Genomic DNA, 24224 nt, shown 5'->3' on the forward strand with positions numbered 1-24224 from the left:
CCTAATTGGAAGTACATGAAGAAAATCAATTCCTTTAGTAACTGTATGCCTAAACTTACAAGTTAACTCCTAAACCTGAAAGTGACTCCAAACACAATAAATTTTAGCTTAATAACTCAGGAATTGTGTGTCTTACATAAGCCATTATTGCCCCGAAACAGTACACTCATTTCTCCTCGCTCTAGCCTTGTAGCAGAACCTCAGTCAAAAATAAGATAAAAACGATTAGCCCTTTAAAAGTTCAAATAACAAAACCAGTTTTTGCTGCAATATCCAACTTAAATCTGGAGTTATTCTGCCACTGCATGTTCTCAGTCTGACGAACAGTATTAAGCACCCACTTCTGAGCCCAGGTCATCTTACAGTGCATCCGGAAAGTATTCGCAGCGCTTTACTTTTTGCACATTTTGTTATGTTACAGTAGGGTTGCCACCTCATCCCTTTAAATCCGAACACATATGAATTACACAGGTTCTAAAGGCTAATTTATTGCAGATGATGCACCAAGTGAGTTTAATTACCACTTTAATCAGCCACAGACCATGTGTAATTCCTGTGTGTTCAGTTTTAAAGGGATGAGGCGGCAACCCTATGTTACAGCCTTATTCCAAAATGTAATAAATTCATTATTTTCCTCAAAATTCTACAAACAATACGGTACTCCATAATGACAATATGAAAGAAGTTTTTTTGAAATCTTGGCAAACGTATTAAAAATAAAAAAAATCCCATGTATATAAGTATTTACAGCCTTTGCCATGACACTCAAAATTTAGCTCGGGTGCATCCGGTTTCCACTGATCATCCTTGAGATGTTTCTACTACTTGATCAGAATCCACCTATGATAAATTCAGTTGATCGGACATTATTTGATTATTTCATTTTCTGTAGACCTCCGAGACAAGGTTGTATCGAAGCACAGATCTGGGGAAAGGTACAGAAACATTTCTGCAGAATTGAAGGTCCCAATGAGCACAGTAGCCTCCATCATCTGTAAATGGAAGAAGTTTGGAACCCCCAGAACTCCTCATAGCCCGGGCCGCCCGGCCAAACTAAGTGATCAGGGGAGAAGGACCTTAGTCAGGGAGGGGTCCAAGAACCTGATGGTCACTCTGACAGAGCTGCAGAATTTCTCTGTGGGAGGAGAACCTTCCAGAAGAACAACCATCTCTGCAGCACTCCACCAATCAGGCCTGTATTTTAGAGTTGGCAGACCGAAGCCACTTCTCAGTAAAAGGCACATGACAATTTAATTTCCATCCAAACTCCTGCAGAGTCCCCACAGTAATCTCCCAGTTGTCCTTCAGAGCAGTCGGAGACTCTGCTCACAGAAGATCATCCAGGTACTCCAGTATCGCAATCCCCTGCTGGCACAACAATGCCAACACCAGGGCCAACACTTGCGGAAAACCCGAGGGGTTGAGGTGAGAACTCTTGAGAATGCTCCTCGCCCACAGCAAGCGGAAGAAGTGTGGATGACCGACATATAATCGGAATATGAAGGTAAGCGTCCTTACTATCGATAGAGGCCAGAAGATCCCCCTGATGTAGGGATGCCACTACCGTACAAATGGACTCCATTCGAAACATCTGTACCTGCACAAAGCAGTTCAGAGCTTGAGGTCCAAGATTGGGCGTACCTCGCTTTCCTTCCTGGGACCTGCAAATATGAAACAAACGTTCCGATTCTGAGACCGGAACAATCACCCCTTGTAGTAGCAAGTCTTGAACCGGCCTGAAGAGACCTCGCAGGCGTCCTGGAGATAAACGCAGGTTGGAAGAAGAACCTTTCTGGAGGAGAAGACCGAAAACTCTAACTCGATTTTGTGGCCAGACCGAATAAGCTCGTGGACCCACTTGTCTTGAATCAGGGAGGTCCACAGGTCCAGAGAGAAGCGAAGATGTCTTCCCCCCACCCCAGATACAGGTGAGAGCGCCCCTTCAGGCAGAAGGAGTGTTTGTCTGCAGGTCTGGAAAGACCTGCTCTTGGCATACTAGACCAGGTCCTCATGGAACCTCCAGAGGAGGTCTTTCCAGGGAGGCTCCGAAAGACAATTCTCCACAAAGGGAAGATCACACAAGGCCTTCTGGAAAGTCTGGTCCGCAGACAAGCATTTTAGCCATATCATGCGCCGAAGCATCATCGCTGTCACGGACAGCCCAGAGACCAAGGCCACATCAAGAGAGGCATCAAAGGCGAACTGCAACCCCTGGACCAACTAGTCCGCCAGCTTTGCAAAGGCAGCAGGAATCTGTTCTCCCTCCGGATCCTGTCGCAAAAGTTTTGTCCAACCAGGAAAGTCAGGGACACCATGCTATGGTGAACGCTGGCCTAAGGACCAAATTAGCCACAGTAAACATGTGGCGGACCAAAGTCTCGGCTCTCCTGTCAAAAGGATCTTTTAAAACCGAAGACTTCTCCATCGGAATTAGGGTGGATTTATTCAGCCTGGAGACCTTAGAGTCCACAGGTGAGACTGCCCATGTACTCAACAGAGACTCCTCAAGGGATACAGTCTATCGAAATGCTTAGGCTGGCCATACACAATACAATTTTCTTACAATTTTCTGATCAATTTTCTTGAAATTTACCTTCAACTATGTAGTACAAAGGCCTGCCTAATTATATACAAGTGAAAGTGTTGTTTAGCTTTGACCTCATATTATGTGGTTTGTGGTAAATCTAACAGAAAATTGTGCAACAAAAGTTGAACATGTATGGCCAGCCTTAGGCACCGCCATATTGCGTTTAAAACAACTCCACTGACTCGTGACAATTTTGTCACAGTAGGCAGGAAAAAGGAAATACCTTTGCCGCTGCCACTCGGACAGCTTGGTCAGGCACTCAGACAGCTGCGAGTAGGCCGCAAAGCCGCAGTCTAAAATTTTGTCCCGATCCGGCCATGTGAGGCGCAGACCCATGGATGATAAAACATCTGCTCCCCCCAGCCCAATAACCACTGCGTGGAGCCCAAAGGACATTCCTGCCCCAGTCACTAACCTCCAGGCGGCCGGGAACCCGCTCAAAGACCCCCGTGTGTGACCTGGACAGCCCAGTCAGCAACAACCACATCCATCCCCCCCCCTGGGGGTAGGTTGGTGCAAAAAGACCAATGTGAATGTTAGAGGGGCTGGGGGGAATGGAAGGGAACCATTCCGGGTCTGACCATCCCAGGGAGGGGCCCTTGCCCACCCCGAAGGACCACAAAGGGAGAGGGGGGGGGGACACTACTTACCACACCATGGAACCAGGTGGGCACCACTCTGGGCAGACCACTGCCTCATCTTGAGGTACGCTGCAACTCAGGTTGTGACCAGGGTCATGACCAGGGCTATGCGTCCTCGTTAGGCGTTTAACTCGCCGGCCAGTCCCCATCCAGTGGGACTATGTTGCGGCCGACCTAACGTGGAACTGAGGCCTGCGCGTGCTAGCTGGCCAGACTGAGAAGACTGTAAGGATCTAGGATATCCAGTCCGTCGCCCAGTCTGGCAGTTGATTGTAGTTGACAGGAACCAAATTGAGTGTAGTTCTCAGAGAAACAGAAAATAATAAAAGAAAAAAATTCAGTTTAAAAAAGAAAAAATGCCAGGACCAGAGATCCCAGCAAGGAACTAGGTCCTTACTCCTGACTAGGCAGAAAAAAACAGAAGAGCTAGAACAGGAAGTGGGAGTATATGCCCTGGGACTGCCCTATGGGCATAGTCAAACTCTTAACTCTTTTCTGCCTACTGTCCAACTCATAAGAAGAGCACCATACCCCAAGGGTCAAAGAAGATATGGAGCTGTGCCTGTCAATGAACGAAAGAGAAAAACCTTTTCTTGCAGGCACCAATTTTCAAGGTTTTTGAAAATGGCGACAGTCTCTTTATGTGTTGGACTTGCTTCATAGGCAATATTTATGCAATGCTTCAGAGCAATAAAACCTCTTGTTGGCAATTAATAGCTTTGTAGCACACCAAATTCAATGTGCTATAAATAAAGCAATGCCAGCAAGTGGGTAAAACTACACTTTGTGGAAGAAGATAAAAACTGCCCGTGTAATTTAGCCCCATGTACTATCTATTCTGTAACGGAAGCCTAAATGTAGGATCAATGAGAGGAAACCCCTACCACCTCCATATCTAAGACCACAATCTACATCCATCCTGTGAAGAACTAATCTCAATACTGCCCAGATACACAAACAGCATCTAAAGAGCAAAACAAAGATAGCACTATAGTGCGGAAAAGCCTGTGTTCTCCCTGCTGGGAAGGGGTTATTCTCAGTTCACTAAACTGATCACCAGTGTGAGATTATTCTAAGCTTTTATGGATCTTTATTGAACCTTTCAATTGACAGGTCACTTTAATTAACAGAAAGTACAAATGGGCAGAATTGGAACACTTTAAATTCCCATCCAGGCACTTTATTTCCAAAAATAGTCAAGAGTGGTCTTTAATGTCTGTTGTTTTGTGTATTCAACTATACGCAGTCATTAAAATTTAGCATTAAATTCCACATACCTTTATACCGGAAGATTGGTCATATTCCAACCGTAAATCTTTATCAGGTTACAAAAACTGCCAGAATTGACAAATGATTATCCCTAAAAGATTTCCACGATGTATTTCATAACTGATATAACTTAAAACATTTCTGGACAACTCCTCACATAATAATAAACATAAAAGCTGAACTTTAGAAACATATAAAAAGACACAAATTAATGCAGCCTTGTAATCATTAAAGGAGAAGTGTCGGAATATGAAAAAATACACACACATACTTACCTACTTGCTGCAGGATCAGTCCGATGCTGGAAGCTGTTCCCCACTCTAAGCCTGAGAACTGAGTGATCACATGACGGCTAAGTTCCCAAACTTCACTGGAGCAGTCAGTCACCGGCTCCCTGCTCTTACCCCCTCCAGTGATCACTGGAGTGCCAGGCCAGAGAGGAGGAGAGGGCAGATGGCTTAGGCTCTCTGGACTTTAGCCAACTGTTGGCTGATTCTGGGTCACAGGAGAGCAAAAGTAAGTGTACTTCTGTGACCCACATGAGAAGTAAGGCCAAAAGACCCTTGCCCATACTTCCCTTTTAATACATCATTTAAGCGTTCTTAAACCCAAAGCCAAATGTATCACATTGCAGGTTATCAATCATTAGATGTGGTGGCAGCATTCATTTTCTTTTCTTTGGCTTTTTTCACCTGGTGAACTGACCAGTAAAACACCTTTTGGTTTAATACCGCTTTAAATGGAATTTTAAATGTAAGCAGTGTAAAGCTCAAGTTAACACCAGTGCGGATCACAAGTTGTGCGATTTCCAGTGTGACATTGCACTGCAACTTTCATGAGATTTATTACACTCTATGCCACTCAATTCCCAAGGAAGTCGCATGAAAGTAGTGCAGGAATCTTTTGTAAAGATACTGCGACTTTAAGTTGGAATGGGTGCCATTGCAATAAATTATTTCAGGTACTTATATAGCGCTGTCAATTTACGCAGCGCTTTACATATACATTGCACATTCACATCAGTCCCTGCCCTCAAGAAGCTTACAATCTAAGGTCCCTAACTCACATACATACACAGTAGGGCCAATTTTTTATACAGGATCCAATTAACCTACCAGCATGTCTTTGGTGTGTGGGAGGAAACCGGAGTGCCCGGAGGAAACCCATGCAGGCACAGGTAGGAATCTCTGTATTGAAGTTGAATATTTTATTGAAATCTGGTTTTAATCTCATCTTTTGATGGACTTTTTATTTTTGTCTTGTTATTTTTGGCTGGCATTCTACTTTTAGGGCCTGTTTACACCAGGACATAGTGTGTGAAAGGAGCACTCCAAGTGTGTTTCCAGCACCGCACTTAAATGCAATCTGCTGTGGATGCCAAATTTGAGGTCAACGGCACCCCAAACGCAGTGTTTTTGTGGGCACCAAATTACATGGTATCGCAGTACCATGTGATTTTGTGTTGCATGCTGGTTGTGTGGGAAGTAGAGCATGAACTAGTTTTTCTGCATTCTGGTGCAATTTTGCAGCCCATTCAAATGAGCAAGCTGCAAAATCACACCGCACAGGATCACATGGAAACGCGGCACACATTCCTGTGCAATTCCAGTGTGAACTGGTCATTAAAGGATCATTTCACTCAAACGTATGTTTTAATTTTTGGGGAAAACAACGTGGTGGCCTTTGTCAGCACCTGACATATTATGTGCGTTGAATACTAAGTAAGATCCTCCTGCCATAGTACCAACTCTATTCCTGTCCACCTATGAGTTTTATGGTGTTCCAGCACACGTGTGAATTTCTGCACCTCTTGTTGCAGTCTCAAAATTCTATAAAATAAATTAATATTAAACTAGCCGAACCCCCACAATTTAAGCATAGTGCATAAAAATGAATAGAATGCCAATAATGAATAATCATTCCATAGTTCCATTGTTGCAAAGACACAAAACTCCTCTGTGACTATTTACATCTTTCAATGCCATAGCAAGAGGTCCATCGTTCTGTTCCCTCGCTTACTATCACTCTCTAAAGCTGGACATACATGGACTGAAATTCGGCCAGTTCAGCAGGAACCAGCCAAATTTCAATCCATTTGTGACCAGTGCAGTCTACTGAATGACTTCTGTTCAATTGCCCCATCGGGAAAAAGACACTCGATCAGCACATGCAGCCAATGGCCAGCATTTGTTTCCACAGACATATACCTGCTCTATGCTGCCGTTACTGACATTTAACTTTCCCTAGCCTTCTGTGGGAACATCTACCAAGTATTTTCAGCTCTTGGGAGGCTATCCCATTGAAGTCTTTGTGAATTGACTGTGCAAGTGCTGCTAGCGGCAAGAATAATTTGGCCACATGATGTCAACACTGCAGCAGGCTGCTCTGAGATTTAGATGAGCTTTTATCTGGGGCAAGGCAAAAAAGTTAGGAAAAGAAAATCACACTTTAAAGAATAAGTGCACTTTTACGTAAACAGCTAAAGAACCACTTATAATCCCATTTTTAGTCTATGGTTCCTACCTTTGAAAAGGGCAAGCAGTCCTTGTCAGCTTCCTTGTCTTTAACTTCAAAGTCATAAAGTGCTTTGCATTGAGGCGGAGGTTGAGGTAAAGGCTTGATAATCTGCACAAAGTTAGTTGGGAAGAAGCCATGGACCCCATTGATTTCCCCGTGGTACCAATTTTCATCAACTTGCCGGCGAAGCACAATGATGTCACCCTTGTTAAACTTCAGATCCCCGGGCTCTTTCCCTTCATAGTTGTACAAAGCTTTGGCACACGGTAACTGAGGTACACCCTGGAAAAAAAAAAAATATATAATACCATTAAAACTATGTAAAAACTAGCAGGAAACATCCCTGAACCCCTAGGAGTATGTTTATATTGAATGATGTTAAAAGCAGTTATGGAAAACATGGTAAGACATGATCATTCAAGATGGTGTCATGTGCAGTAGGCTTTAATACACCACTAAAGTAGGCCTACATTTTCACATGTGCGTTTGTGTAGTTTGACTGGTAACCCAAAAACACAATGAAAAACGTAAGGTGGGAATAGAGCTATAGTATGCCTTGAAAAATTACTGCAATTTATTTACTACTCATTGGAATACTACATTTCATGCATTATTTACTACTCCCAATATTTTCCTTACTGCATCACATCAATGTTTTTAAGTGCATCATGTTTAATATTAAGTAAAGGTCTAAAACAAAAAAGCACAAAAACAAGTGATTGGTTTTTCTTTAAACACAGCATATACAACGTATGCATACAGTAACAGGAATTACTTTTATAGACGGCCATATAGATTTAGACCTGTAGTACTACAACCCACTTTCAGGATGGGTTGATGTCTTACTGAGAACTGCAGGTGGTGGACCATTCAATTGTTCCTGAAATCAGAACATCCCTTTACACAGTATCATGCAAATTGGCTAAAGGACAGTACACATTTTGGCTGGTTCAGCAGGGACCAGCTGATATTCGAACCATGTTTAGGAAGGCTGAATGTACCAAGTTAAATTGATTAACTTGGGTACAACCAGCCTGCCGAATTTTGCATGCGACAATCTCTTCCCGGCGGGGATGGCTTTCCCTACCGCTGGAAGAATACAATTGCAAGGCGAGAGGGATTCCCTTGTTAATACAGTCTGTTGACTTCCGATCAGATTCTATCCGCTAAAAAACAGACAGATGGGGATCTGTTCCCCATAGATCTGGTGGTTTAGATGGCAGTGAGGTGTAAACAGACAAGCAGTCCATTTACATCTGACAGCCCAAAGAGGTGAGCAGTTTGTGTCTGTTAAGCGCTTATGGTGTTCTATAAAAAAATTATATTAAATTATATAAAGTTTGTGTCTGTGTCCACTCTGTTTAGGCAGAGCAGACACAGACCAGCCATCTGCCTGCTCAGTGGAAAGATTCATCGCTGAACAGGCAGACTCCAAGGTAGCCCACCTGTGCGGAAGGGGCTTAACACGGAACAAGTAGACACACCACTTACAGTTAAAATGTATCTATGGTCAAAATGTAAAGTCATACATTCAATTCCATATGATATTTCAATTATTTCTAGCCTACTCCTATTACTCTACATGATCTTAAAAATAACTAAGAATTCCATACATTCACATCCTTAAATTCTGTGACACGTCGTCACTGTGCCCTGTGAGTAGGCACTGCTGTGTCACAAATTTCACAGAGCCTGCCTTCTGAACTACAGAGGTGCGGAGAGGAGGAGTTTCGAGAGGCAAAATAAAGCAGAGTTACATGGATAGATGGGGAAGTTTACTTTAAATATTAAAAATGAATTTTGAATAGCGTTTTTGGTTTGTGATGTTCAGATTCAGATGCAGTGAAGTTCTTGAGTACAGTAGTGTCTACTCAACCTCCATTTTGCTGACTGGACAGTGAAAGAGCAACAGAAGACTGATGAAGTCATCCCACTGCTCTCTCCTCTTATTGGCATGTTTCTTTTCCATACATTTACATGTTCATTCATAGTTAGGTTGAAAAAAAAAAAAAACAAGTCCATAAGGCCCAACCTATAAAAAAAAAAAAGCAATAAAGAAAACACCATACAATCCCATATACACAATCCTATATACCCGCAGTTGATATAGAGGAAGGCGAAAAACCCCAGAAAAGCATGATTCAATTTGCTACAGCAGGGGGAAAAAAAATTCCTTTCTGATCCTCCGAATATTCCCTGGATCAACTTTACCTATACATTTTAGCACCCAGTTATATTATGTACACCTAAGAAAGAATCCAGGCCTTTTTCAAGCAATCTACTGAGCTGGCAAGAACCACCTCTGGAGGGAGTCTATTCCACATTTTCACAGATCTTACTGTAACAAACATAACTGGCTCCCATTCCTGCCACTTCCAGCCTAAATGCTGTTGAAAATAAAAAATCAGGCACTTACACTATCTGCATTAAAAAAAAAAACACTTTAATTTATAAATGCATTGAGAGCTTTATTAGTTTGTATCTATTATATCTACCTAGCGCACACCTTTAGGCAATTGGAAGCGGTAAAGAGGTGTGTGATTATACTAGCAGGCGTGGCACACAGAAAAGTGCTACAGAAGGTGGCAGCTCTAATACTGAATCAGCAATGCCAATGTCCTTCCTCTCACTGCATCAATGGATTGGAATGATGAAATTATTGTGAGATTACGATCTAGGACTGATATACTTAGTCATTTTTTCCCAAGGCAATATTGGATACGCTGGTTGTGCTAACAGTGGGGCTCTAATCCACGGTTTGCATTGGGTCCCAAAGGTGTTAAGCTACACCCTTTTACATATTAGAAGAAAGCACGGAACAAAATATGGAGTGCAGAGCTTCTCTCCCTACAAGACCTTGGAAATTATACAAAGAAATGTGGGTTGCACATGCCGACAATGTGTCCAAATTCATTGCCTTTTGTGAATCACAGCTCCGCAGGCGGTGGTGTTAGTCAATAAACAAGGATCCAAGATACAAATGTCCTAACTTTCAACAGGAAAGTCTGTTCCTAATGAAGTACATGAGCGGCTGATGTGTTCCAGAGCCATAACTTGAAAAGGAATTAGAAGAACAACTTCCCATATTCATTAATTTCACAACATCTAAACAGGCAATCCAAATCCAGCAGCAGCAGGGGAACAATAGGATCTCTTCCGTTAAAAGTGATACGAACACTTGTTTTGGTTTTTTTTGTATTGAAAAAAGGATGTTATACTTGCCTGCTCTGCAAAACGATATTGCACAGAATGATCCCTTACTTCTTCTTTAGCATTACCCCGCCAGCACTGTCTACATCTCCTTCCTGTGGGTGCCCCCTTAGCAAGCCATGCGCTATAAGGACACCTATGCGCGTGCGCTGCCAAAGTGTGCTGTGTGCATCCATAGACACACACAGCGTGACTTGGCCATGCCCCCTGCTCCCTCCTCACAGGATTTGACTGGGAGCAGTCAGAGCCAATAAAGAAGGTGAAGGGAGAAGACCAGGACAGCACTGGATAGATCAGAAAAGACCGATTAGTGTTTAGTGTGGGGGGGGGAGATAGCTAAACGTTTTTTTTACCTTCATGTAAAAAGAGCAAACTAGTGAAAATGAGAAAAAGCCGTTATAAATAGGGAGCACACCCCCACGAGACATTCTTATTGTAATCGGATACGTTCTCATGCAGGAGAACTATCCTTAAAGTAGAAGTCCACCCTAACACTAAAATTCCTGCATCTATAGACCTCAACGATCTAACACTAACCTAGCTAGCCCGGTAAAGAAAAAAAAATCAGTATACCTACCTTTTTTTAAGCTGATCCGACCCATTCCCATGCTGAGCTATCACCTGTGGCTTCGCTGTGGAGGCGGGTGCAGAGGATACATCCGACAATGGAAGCCCCATAGTAAGTCTATAGGTGACGTTACGCCTCATTTATTTCACAGCTGTTGTTGGCTGTGTCCTCTGCAGAGCTTTCGCCGCTGGAGACAGGATAGGATTGGCTTCAAAAAAGGTATTTATATGGATTTCTTCTTTACAGGGCTAGATATGTTAGTGTTAGATGGTGGAGGTCTATAGATGCAGGGATTTTAGTTTTAGGGTGGACTAACACTTTAAGTTCGGCCATAGATGGTTCGAATCTCAGCCGGTTCAGGAGGAACCAGCCGAGATTCAAACCATGTATGGGCAGATCGATCCATTAACTTGGGTGGAACCAGCCTGCGGGATTTTACATGCAGTTATTGCTAGAGGCTGGCATAGCCGCTAGCAATTATCATTGAGTTCTCACGGCAGGGACGGTTTCCCCTACCCCAAGGATACAATGGCTCAGCGGGAGGGACTCCCCTGTCAACACTTTCTATAACCTATGGTTTCAGGAAACAAATTCACTCCGTGTATGACCTGCATAAAACACAAGTGCAGGCTCAATGCAGTCTATTACATTTAAAGCATGGTTATGTGTTCCCATTCGCACAGTATGCCTTATTTTTTAAAAATATTCTAACTTTTACATGTTTTTCAGAAGGAGGCATCAAGCCTGACTGCAAGTTTTTTTTTTTTTTTTTTAACAATCCTGGAGTGAGCCTTTTCCAAGTCTGTTCTCGATAACATGCAACGGACCTGGCAGTGGGAGGTGTTGCACACAATCCCAGTGTCTGCAGCCACTGGGTTGGTGTGTAAATCTGACAAGCCGACTTCTGGGTGCAAGTTCATTTGCACCCCCCAGTAACGTCAGCCCACCGCCATGAATTCACACCCCCCCAGTAACGGCAGCCCACCGCCATGAATTCAAGGCTCCACTTTCCCATCTGCATGCCTTGGATCGGCATAGCGGGTGCTGCTGAGTAGGAGTGGAAGGAGCTGAGCATACATGAGTCCGCTCTCCTCCTCTTCTTTTTGCTGGCCCTGAAGCAACATGTAAAACGTCACCTGTCAGTGTCCCCAATCCGCATGGCCAGGAAAGAATCGAATGCAGTGTGATCTGTACTGCATTAGATTTAGTCGAGTGCAGAGGAGACATGCAGGGTCTTTTAGAACCTGTCATCAAAAAATCAATCACATAGGGGACAAAGGGTCAAAATAGTTATTTATTTATTTTTTTCAATTGTAAAAAATTAAAAAGTTACACCGAAGCACATAAAATCCATCCCCCCCCCTTAAAGTTCTCGAGGCCCCCATCCCCAGGTAAGAACAAACAAACATGTCAGGGGTGCCAACGCATAAAAACATTGATTGTAATATACATTATATAATCGATGGGCACGCCGGAGTGAGAGCAGTATTTCTAGAACCAGACCAGGCTTTTAAAGCGTTGTCTATGTAAAACATTGGGTATTGACGTTTTTCACCATTTCACAATGGTGCACAAAAATTTAAGGTTTGGCTTGTTGGGTATCTATTTACTCGGTGCAATCTTGTCTTTTATATTTTACTAAAAAATTGGGTAATTTATTGAGATTGAGTGCCTCAAAATTAACCTAGACCATTGCAGTAATATTGTGTGATATGAAAAATTGGAGCTACCGCTATTTTGTTCTCTAGGGTGTCTGCTTTCAGAACATATACACAGTAATGTTTGAGGTTTTTGCGAAATTCCAGCCACAAATTATTTTTTAAATATGTGCGCAAAATTCAAATTAAAATCTAGTGCTATTATGGCAAACACAACTTCCAGCCACCCTCATTATCAAAGAGAAGTATCTAGGATTTTTCCTTGCTGCAAGGTCCAGAGCAACTAAAAATGTAAGCTACAATTTTTTTTAATATACTATGTGAATGTGGACATGCAACAAATTATAAAGTAGGTTTTATCCTAAACTGGCTGCAAAAATGGAAATTTACCCCAATCCTGCTATCACGGACTAGGGGCAGGTTCGGAGACCAGTGGCTGTAGCAGTAATGAGGTTCACAGATCGTGATCTGGAAATGTACAAGCCAATCCCTCTTGTGGAGGACACCTCATCTGAGGCGTAGGACCTGAGCACTAACCGGTATTTACCAGAGCGCCTGATGGTGGAGTGTTTTTTTTTTGCTGCAAGTTAGTACCAGGTCACAGTCCTCAGAATCGACCCACAGGGTGTGAGCAAGCCAGGGTACCATAGCAGATATAGCAGGTAGGAATCAAGCAGAAGTGTAGTTAGAAAACAAGCCAAAGGTCAGTAACAAGTAGTAGCTAAATGGGATCAGATGTAAGCGTAGCCGATGAACAAGCCAGGGGTTCCTAACGAGCGGTAACAAAGAGAAGGGCTCCAGAAGGTATGAAAAAAGAGCAAGATATCGGCGGGAGAGAACACAATAGTCTGGATAACAGGAAATGCAGAGACATGGCTTAAATCAGGAAGTTTGTGGCAGGAGCATAGAGTTCAAGGTTCATGAGAAACAAGGCAAGTTTGTCCAAGGAAATGGGTAGGGAGCTGTCCAGCAACCCAGAGGAGACACAGTAAGAAAAGCCACGCCCGGGCACCACAGAGGTTGCAGGGTCAGACTCAGGTCCAGACACCTGCCTTGATTGGACCCCTCTGACTTTAGCATTGATGCAGTGTTTGATGCCAGACAGCCAACATTTGCAGTTCACCAGCTATCTCTGTATGTTGTCTTTAAATGCTGAATTTTGTTTAAATTGCTCATCTCTCTCTCTTTGAACACCAGGTCTAACCTGGCTAAAAACCACATGATGATATTTGGGGTTATCACTTACACCAATCATATAACAAGAAAGCGTTCCCCGATTTAGAGCTGCCTACTAGGAGGAGAATTTGCAAATCAGTATATGAAATATAACCAAGATATAAAACAAAAAATGTATTTGGAAAGATAAAACAAAAAATGTAAATGTCGTGTCAAAAAATTTAGGTAAATGTGTTCTTCCAAAAAATATCAAATAGTTTCCTTTTTTGCCTGTACAGGAAACACTACAAGAGGATACATAGGATAATACTATACTACACAAAAAAACAAATTAAAGCCACTTACATATTCACAGACACAAATTTTTTGAGCTATTCAAACGAAAATACATTAAAATCAAGTAGCAGATAGACAAGCCTCCCCTCTATTTATAGAGCTGAAAGTATGTAGGATTTAAGCGGTTCTGGACTGATTGAAGTGATGGAGTAATGTGTGTCGCATACAGCCTCTGCATAGCTCTGTTGCAACCCAGTGGTACATGGCTAATAAAGAAAGACATGGGAAGCCAATTTATTTGTCTGTTCACAGGTTGGTCTATTGAGAGATGCTTTTATTTCTTTTTACATCCTTGTTTCAAATTTGCCCTTTTAAAGAAAAAAAAAAAGAATTGAAAAGAAGCATTGTGATGCATATTTGTGCTCTCTTACACAGAGAATCTGCTCTGAAATGGTCTTTCAGAGGGCCAGCTAAAGCCTGGACTGCAGTCAATGGGACCACTGCTATCTGCAGGCTGAACACATCCTCTACACATGTCCAAATTGCTAACCGGCAATCTTATAATCTACTGAACTTTAACACTGCAAGTTTAAACCATGAAGTAAAGTGTGCCACTAAATCATAGATGTAGAACTGACAATGATTAAGGCCGACCAAAAAACACTTACTGTGCATGTGCAATGACGGGTAGCGACAATCTGATAGAACAGCGGTAATCTGATTAATTTCAGAGTAATTTTAGCAAGTGAGCGTATATAACTATAGTATATTGACATCTGTGATGCTGTTTGGATGTTTCATTTTGAAAGCATAAAGTGTTAGCGATGAGCAGTGGGGGGTGTACTAACATGGCCTCCGCTGCCTTTCTACTGCTGGCGTCCAGCTTCTTTAAAAAAGTAACATCAAAATAGCATCTCAGATGTCAATATACTATATTTATATACGCTCACTTTATTGCTAAAAAATACTCAGTAATTCAAGATGTAGCTTGGTATAGTAAGATGTGTAGTAAGGGATGTTCTATCATATTACTGCTACCTGTCAGATCATAAAGTGTTTGGAATGCATAGGGCCATGGAACGCATGGTGGAACGCATCGCGCATGCGCAGTAAGTGTTTTTTACTTTGAACGTCACTTCCGTTGCACAATTTAATGGGTAGTGGCATTCTGATAGAACTCTGGCAATACACGGTTCCAATCTCAGCCAATTCAGCAGTAACAAGCCGAGATTCGAACCATGTGTGGCAGGCTCAAGGTAGCAAGCCTGCCGGATTCACTTGCGATTATCGTTAGCAGCTGCTATAGCCGCTAGCAATAATTATGGTCTTCTGGTGGGGACGGCTTCCCCTGCCTGCCTCTGCAGGGAGCAGACAATTGCTCAGCAGGAGGGATTGCCCTATCAGCACTGTCTGTGTTGATGGGGGAATCATGCAAATTTCTTTCCTGCAACCACGCACTATGGTCTAACAGGATTGGTGCCCACTATTGGACAGTTGTACGAAGTACAAGTATGACAGCATTTTGGAAGATGGAGGACAACTTTTTACAGACTTCCACAGGAAACAAAAGTGACATGAGAGGTAATTTACTAAAGGCAAATAGGCTATACACTTTTACAAGATAACTTCTTCCAGAGATTAGTCAAAGTGGTAAAATTCTACTTTGTAAAGAATACTCAATTGCGTGCAAGGAAAAAAAAAAAAAAAAGAGCATTTTCAGTTGTACATGATTGGATAATGGAAGTCAGCAGAGCTTAGCCTTATTTACTAATCTTTGGCGAAACTTTTCTTGCAAAGTGAAAGGTCTATTAGCCTTTATTAAATGAATCCCATAGTTTGCAAAAGACAAACAATACATTCAGTTTGTTTCCATTTAAAAAGTACAGGCCCACCTAAATCTCCCATTTGAGTTACGAGTTAGCTGCCAGAGGCCTAGTTGCTGACCAAGTTCTAAAAAAAGGAGTCGGTGGGTGATAAAAGCTATTCACAATTTATCCAAGATTCAGTTTAGGAGTTACAAAATGCTAACCATTAGTAAAAAATAGGACTATGATTTTTGAACACCCAGTAGTGGAGGGGGTACCTGGTTTTGACAAGTGACCCTGTTCCTGCCAGGAGAAGACAGTGATTATTGCTAGCAGTTATGAAATATGCTTTCAATGACTGCATGCAAAATCCGGCAGGATGGTTATACATAAGTTAATCGATCGATTAGCTTGGGTACATTCAGTCTGCCCATACATGCTTCGAATCTTCAACAGGAACCAGCCGGGATTCAAACCATCTATGGCTGGCTTAAAGTCTCTCTCTTTTTTTTTTTTTTTTTTAATAAAAATAACAAACATATTATACTTACCTGCTCTGTGGAGTGATTTTGCACAGAGTGGCCAGATCCCGCTCTTCTTGGGTACCTTGTCGGCTCTCCTGGCTTGTCCCTCCTGTTGAGTGCCCTCACAGCAAACAGCTTGTTATAGGGGCACCTGAGCTGAGCCACAGCTCTGTGCATCAATTTAAACATGGAATCGTCGCCTGGCCCAGCCCCGCCCCCTCTTTATCCTCATTGGCTCACTGACTTTAACAGCAGCAGGAGCCAATGGCGCCGTCTCAGCCAATGAGGTGGGGGAGTCCTGGGCAGCTGAGACACTCCTGTAACATCGCTGCAGGTAAGTATTAGGGGGGGGGGGACTGCTACACATAGATAGCCTTTAACCTTAATGCAAAATTCAATAAGATAAAAAAAAAAAAACCTTCTGCCTTAACAACCACTTTAAGTGTTCGGGTACACTTAAAATGTTACCCCACAACATTTTTCTTTAGTTCTATATTGAGTAGGGCTTGATTCAAATCTCTGGCAGGTTTGACCTCGCTTGTGAGCGTTCCATGCTCCTCACACAGGAAGGGATTGGTACTTTCCAAATGGGATAGGTTTACCCCGCAACCCTTTGACTGGACAGGAAGTGTAGTGAAAGCGGTTCAATGGTAACAGAGTGGGGGAAAAAAAAAACCAATAAGTTAAAGTAATAAAGAAAAGTATGGTTTGAAAGTCCTTTTTAAAATCAATAGGTGAATACATTGAAAATGTAAACTAGTCAATAAACAAACAAGTCACAAGATAAATTGCCTCCTAATCGCCTATGTTTTTTTTCTTCTAGTCATAATGGGTTAAATAGCAGAATCATCCAGGTTTTGCCATAGAACTGCTGAGCAGGTTTGTAGTCACTGCGCAGCAACACTTAACATCCTGATCGGTTGTTTCCATGTTATGTGCTGGTGTCTCTAACATTTGTTGTACTGATAACGTGCTAAATGTCACATTCTCTGAAGAGATATGCCTGTAAACAAATCCACAATGAAGGGACTGATCCAATTATTTTCAGCAAAGACCTTCATTGCTCTTTAACCTCGTTCAAAAATTCCAGACAGAATGACCTAATAACGTAGTTTGTATTTACTGGGATTCCCAGCTCTCTGCAACATCACCCAGCCAGATTTATAAATACAGGCAAAGGCCTCATAAATGTCAAGCTTTGGACAGAGACATAATTCACATGGTCTGGAGTTGTTCCAAGGTTAGACCATTTTGGTCCCCTGACAATGACTATACCCCACCCACAACTTTACAGTTTTCAATGCATGAAGTTCTAGAAGTGGAGTCTGGGTGTTTTTGCTCAGGCTCGGAAAGGCCAGATTTTACGGTAAAATCCATTTCTCTGATGTTAACTGACGGACACAGCTCCTGATCTTCTTAACCATTGGATTATACTGCCCCCTACAGGAGTAGGACACTAAGCAGAAAAAAAGTCTGGCTATGCCTATGGGCAGTCCCAAGGGGTATACTCCTCTCTGCTACAGGTACTCAGTTTTTTTTTACAAGCATCGCCAGGTATCGCCTAGCAAATCGCTTAATGACCCCAAGGGGACATTTTGGTCGTTCCCACTCTTTAGTGACAATTCTGTCATAACAGGAGGGGAATAGAACACTTTTTCCACTCTGGATGGCTTCTGAGTGCCAAAGGGAACCCGTGCCCCCATAGCAGCTGCGATCTCCATCTCCAGCTACTCACCATACCAGGAACCAGGTGGGCACCATTCCAGACCGAACCTCTCAAAATCAAAATAGGGGGGCTGACGGCCACGAGGAGCACTGCGTTTCGGGCCTAGATCCGGTCGTATGCAACCTCGCAAGGCATTTAACTCACAGGCCAGCCCCCGTCCGGTGGGGCTTTGTCGCGGCCTAACTAGCGCGGGGCTGAGGCCTGCCTGCGCTCACTGTCCAGACTGGGGTGACCACTGGATCTAGATTATCCAGACTGTCGTCCAGTCTGGCAGTTGATTGTAGATCTCACAGGAAAAAAAAACCAGGAGCAAAAATCTATCTAAAAAGAATAAAAATTGCCAGGACCAGAGATCCCAGCAAGGAACTAGGTCCTTACTCCTGACTAGGCAGAAAAAACTGAGTACCTATAGCAGAGAGAAGGAGTATATCCCCTGGGACTGCCCATAGGGTTAGCCAAAAATATTTTTTTAGCCTAGTGTCCTACTCCTGTAGGTGGTAGTATAACCAAATGGTTAAGATCAAGAGCTGTGTCCTTCGATGAACAAAAGAGAAATACCCTTTTATTCGTTTACTCACACTAAAAGGGTCCTTACCATGCCAAAACATGCTCGACACCCAAAGTGTAGTTTGACTAGTGTGATCACTCCATACTGGCTTGCTTGAAAGAGGTAGTCCTTGGCACAGTTTGGTTAGACTGACTTGCTACGTAGGTGTGATCACTAACTGTGGAGCTTTCAGGGATCACTGAGCACTCACAGAGCAAAGAAGCCGGAATCACTGTGGACTGGCTAGAAGAGGTGATGGCGTAACGTGCTTGACCCCGAACAACGTGAGCGCAGACCAGAGGGGGAGTGGGGGCAACAGCACTCGGGCACGAGTCAATTATACCTAGTGTGAATTCAGCCCAAAACGACTTCCTTCTTTACACTAGGAAAACTATACTGTTAACCTGGCCAACTACTGAGCTGGTAAAAGGTAATGACTGAAAGAAATGAATACAGCTCGTCCTCTCTATAGACTAGACTAAAGAGGCCAGAAGCCTCCCTACTAAATTTGGAAAGGTGAGTGGAAAGGAGCACCCGCTGTCGAATTAAAAGCTAGTTGGAAGGTGAGTTAAAAGGCGTTTTTTTATTGAAAATCACAACAAAATACATCCAGCCAATACGTTTTGGGGGATAAGAGACTCCCCATTCTTCAGGGCTGTTGCTGCTTGCTAACAGATGGCTAAGGATCCCAGACGGGTGTATCAAAACCAAAAAAATAGTCAAGAGTGCTGGCTGTGCTTTCCGGGGAGACATTGCAGCCTTCTTACTCGACTTCCAATTTGTTTTTCATTGGACACTGTGTGCTCCTTTCCACAAACCTTTCCAAGTCTACATGCAGAAACGACCCTAAGGCCGTACTCGCTAATAGCAGCCCAAGCCCTAAGAGAGCTTACCGCCACCATCCTTCAACTGAGCACAAACCACTGGATAGGGATTTTTTTCACCCACAGTGACTGATTGTGTCTATCCAGCGTGGTCCCCAGCCCTAACAAGGTCCTACTTAATTTGACAAAAAAATTTGGGTAAGACGATGGCTTGTCTTAGGTTTTTTGAACAACAAATTCCTACGTCTTCAAGGCTTCTATATGTTCTGGATGCATGTACAACTGCCTCACAGAACTAATGTTTATTGTAACTGTTGCTTTACGCACCTTCTCTTCTTACTCCGGTCTTGTGTACAATATGGCCTTTAATAACACGCAACAATGTACCCTTATCCATTTTATAAACTTTTTTGAAAAATAATACAGGCAAAAGGATTCAGGCTAATTTGCCTAGATTGACCAAGTCTTTAAAAATCAGCCACAACTCACTGAAATTAAACATCCCTAATACATTTCTTTCTATTCTGTTCAAATGGTAAAAAAAAATACATAAATAAATAAGGACACTGGCTTATGGAGACTTGGAAAAAATAAATAAATAAAAAAAGTATAAATTGCAAAATACATAAAAAATACTACAATGCTTTTCACATATACCAAGACGTGAAGGAACCCAGGCCGTCATTAGTTTAGGGCACAATGGTTCATTTGATTACTCTTATGAATGGGAAGTTGTGTGTGGGTCTTCGTTTTCCTGTCTAATAAACTACACACCTAATAGACTAACACAGACCTACATGGAACTGTCTGGTATCTGAACAATATGCTGTAACAGATCAAAATGGCAAGCGGCTAACTGTGGTCACATTCACTCCAAGCACAAACATTGGAGAATCAAAACAAGACTGAGCCGCAGTGATCTGCACTTTTCACAGCTTTAAATGCAGCCTCCTCTTAAACTCTCTGAACTGGTTCATTGGGCAACAGGCCCCTGAAGATCTGCTGAGTTTACATTTCACTCCCAGCCTTTCACTTGGCTTCACATGAAAGAAAAACTGAATAGTCAAGGAAAAAAAAAAAAAAAAAATCTCCCAGCAGTCTGCCCACAGGTTTCAGCTGCCATTTTATCCTGCCAGCAACGTGGAAAAAAAAAACTCCCAGACTGCCTGAAAATACAACATAATTAAACTGCTATGATTCCACTTTTATGGGAATTTTTACAGTCAAAGTTATTTTAGTAAATAGGTATACTTAGTGTGTATGTAAAAAGCTTAATAAGCAGACAGTTACATTTATAGGCTGCACATGTGTCCATACCCTTAAAAAAAACTGTAAACCTAAGCAGAAATGGGCTCTCATAAAAAGGCAAAAACAATAAATAAAAAGGTATATAGCAATTTCCTTATACGAACTAGAGAGATTTCCTAGTGCATTAGCATTTAAAGTTCTTTAAATACAGCTATGTTATCAACCATTTTCCCCTGGGGGGAATCTAGGCAGCGGACTGCAGATTGCTCGGATATCTATGCTAAATCGGAATTTTAACAACAAATTTCAGTACTATAGTGCTTTAAGTGTATGTCAGAACAAAAATAATATAACATATAAAAGTACATATCTGCAACATACAGTGCTTGAAAAAGTATTTATACCCCTTGAAATTTTCCATATGTTCTCATGTTACAACCAAAAACCTAAATTTATTTTATTGGCATTTTACATGATAGACCAACACAAAGTGGCACAGAAGTGGAAGGAAAAGGATAAATGGTGTTAAAAATGTAAAACATTTTTACAAATAAATATCTGAAAAGTGTGGCGTGCATTTATATTCAGCCCCCCCCCCCCCCCCCCCCGAGTTAATACTTTGTAGAATCACTTTCTTTTTGCGTATGTCTCTACCAGCTTTGCACATCTAAAGAATGACATTTTTGCCCATTCTTTGCAAAATACCTCAATCTGTCCAATTGGATGGAGAGCCTCTGAACAGCACAGCACTTTTCAAGTCTTGCCACAGGTTCTCAATTGAATTTAGGTTTGGACTTTGACTGGGCCATTCAAGCTCATGATTATGCTTTGACCTAGGAATAGACCGATATGGTATTTCAAGGGCCAATACCGATATTTTCGGTATCGGCCTGATATGGGCCAAGATTTTGTACATTTAAAATTTTGAAAAATAAAGACAATTTTTGACACAAATCTGGTACTGAACATGTTAATTTTTGTTGAATGCTTAATGGCTGTCTTGCTGGCACCCTGTGGTGGGTGGCTGGCTGGCACCTTGTGGTGGGTGGCTGGCTGGCACAGGGGATGTGGGCGGCTGGTTGGCACAGGGCCTGTGGGCGGCTGGCTGGCACAGGGCCTGTGGCAGGCTGGTACAGGGCCTGTGGGTGTCTGGCACCCTGTCTGTGGGTGGCTGGCTGGTACAGGGCCTGTGGGTGGCTGGCTGGCACATGGCCTGTGGTTGGCTGGCACATGGCCTGTGGGTGGATGGCACATGGCCTGTGGGTGGATGGCACATGGCCTGTGGGTGGCTGGCACATGGCCTGTGGGTGGCTGGCTGGCTGGTACAGGGCCTGTGGGTGACTGGCTGGTACAGGGCCTGTGGCTAGCTGGTACATGGCTGGTGGGTGGCTGGCTGGCTGGTACAGGGCCTGTGGCTGGCTGGTACATGGCCTGTGGGTGGCTGGTACAGTGCCTGTGGCTGGCTGGTGTATGGCCTGTGGGTGGCTGGCTGGTACAGGGCCTGTGGCTGGCTGGCTGGCTGATACAGTGCCTGTGGGTGGCTGGTAGATGGCCTTTGGGTGGCTGGTACAGTGCCTGTGGCTGGCTGGTACATGGGCTGTGGCTGGTACAGTGCCTGTGGCTGGCTGGCTCGCTGGTACAGTGCCTGTGGCTGGCTGGCTCGCTGGTACAGTGCCTGTGGCTGGCTGGCTCGCTGGTACAGTGCCTGTGGCTGTTGGTGGCTGGCTGGCACTGGCTGCGGATGGTGGGTGTATGGCTGTAATAAACTCCCATGAGACTAGTCCCGACTCCAGACGAGGCTGTCCAAGGCGACGGAGGTGGCCTAAGAAGGCAGAATGATGTCACAAAAATATCGGCAATATTGGTCAGTTCCGGGGCTGATACCTATATAATCGGGGAAATGGCATACCGGCCCTCGATATATCGGCCATGCCGATAATCGGTCTACCCCTACTTTGACCTAAGCCATTCCATTGCAACACTGGCTGTAGGTTTAGGGTGGTTGTCCTGCTGGAAGATGAACCTCCGCCTCAGTCTCAGTCTTTTGCAGTGGGGATTGTGTGCTCAGGGTGATGTGCAGTGTTGGGGCCTCTGAGTACTTCACAGAACAGCTGTATTTATACTGAAATTACATAACACACAGGTGGACTCTATTTACTACATAGGTGACCTCTGAAGGCAAGTGGTCCACTAGATTTTAGTTAGGGGTATCAGAGTAAAGAGGGCTGAATTTTGCACACCATACTTGTGATGTTTGTAAAAAATCTTGAAAGCCATTTATCATTTTCTTACACTTCACAATTATTTGCCACTTTGTGTTGGTCTATCACGTAAAATCCCAATAATATACATTTACATTTTTGGTTGTAACATTATAAAATGTGGAAAATTTCAAGGGCTATGAATACTTTTTCAAGGCACTGTATACACATCCCAATGGTTTACCACTTTAAAGACCCTGCAAGTATATAAAGAAAACTGCGCCAGAAATTATTATTATTATACTGGATTTATATAGTGCCAACAGATTACGCAGCATTTTATAATAAAAAGGGGGACAGTAAAATTACAATACAGTTTAATACAGAAGGAATAGGAGGGTCCTGCTCATGGAGCTTACAATCTAAAGGAGTGCACACCGCTCTGAATTTTAATGTTGTGGGTTAATACACAGCTTTTGTGGAATGAATGGTGTCAGCCCTGCCCAGAGTTCTTTTGCTAAACTACAGAATCCCTCCCAATGTCCTCATCGTCACAACACTTGCCCTGCTTTGTTCAAGATAAGAATGAGGAGAGCAGCTTAGGCTCCTTGACAACATACTAAGTGAGCACAAGATAGCTCTGATGTTTTGACACGATCAACAGGTATTTTGTTTTCACTTATCAAACAGATTTATTAAAATGTTTGAACTATTTTTTTAAAGCTCAAAAGGGAGAAGAGAATAAGTGAATTGGTAGAGTGGACTTCTACTTTAATTCATTTTCATAATCAAAAACAAGCACAAGGGTAAAGTTAGATATAAACTATATAAAGCCATAATAATTTTTTTAGGTTATGTGCTTTTTGGAGGACATCTTATTGCTATATTTTGAACATAAAAGTTAACTGCTTACAGACCACCTACCCCAGATTTACTGCGGCAGAGCAGCCGCGCTACGCTGGATTACGTATATGTACATGATCCAGCACTGCTGGGGAGGGGGGTGCACACATGCACACTCGCCACCCTGGCTGTGCTGTCATTTGCTCCAGCACAAGCCAATCAACGGGTCCTGGCCAATGATTTATTGCTGGAAAGAGCGAATGATATAAGAGAGCTCTGTGTTGGTAAAAAACCTGTCACATCAACGCTGTCTGTAGAGAGCTCTGTGTTGGTAAACACAGAGCTCTCTACAGACAGCGTTGATGTGACAGGTTTTTTTCTCTCTGCTAAGCAGTTAGTAAAAACCAGCACATGGATCAATAAAAACAATGCTCAGTATATATTGTTGGTACAGTGTTAACCCATTGATTGCCCCTAAAGGTAAACCCCCTCCCAGCCAGTATCATTAGTACAGTGAAAATGTATATCATTAGCACTGAGCACTGTATAAGTGTGACTAGAGATGTCATTTAGTCAGTCAACATCCCCCTCCATCCCGTCCCGT

The 24224-nt window shown here is 42.9% G+C and overlaps 1 protein-coding gene across 3 annotated transcripts in view; it reads right to left on the bottom strand.

The window, feature by feature from the left end:
- The window catches only part of SH3RF1 (SH3 domain containing ring finger 1), a 261467-nt gene that overhangs the window by 102964 nt on the left and 134279 nt on the right, over nt 1-24224 (bottom strand). For all 3 annotated transcript variants that reach the window (XM_082243144.1, XM_082243142.1, XM_082243143.1), the window contains exon 3: nt 7021-7296. In XM_082243144.1, the coding sequence (XP_082099270.1) occupies nt 7021-7296 (276 nt within the window). The remainder of the gene's footprint in view (nt 1-7020; nt 7297-24224) is intronic.

This window comes from Pelophylax lessonae (assembly GCF_965119305.1).
Source record: "Pelophylax lessonae genome assembly, chromosome: 1".
NCBI lineage: Eukaryota > Metazoa > Chordata > Amphibia > Anura > Ranidae > Pelophylax > Pelophylax lessonae.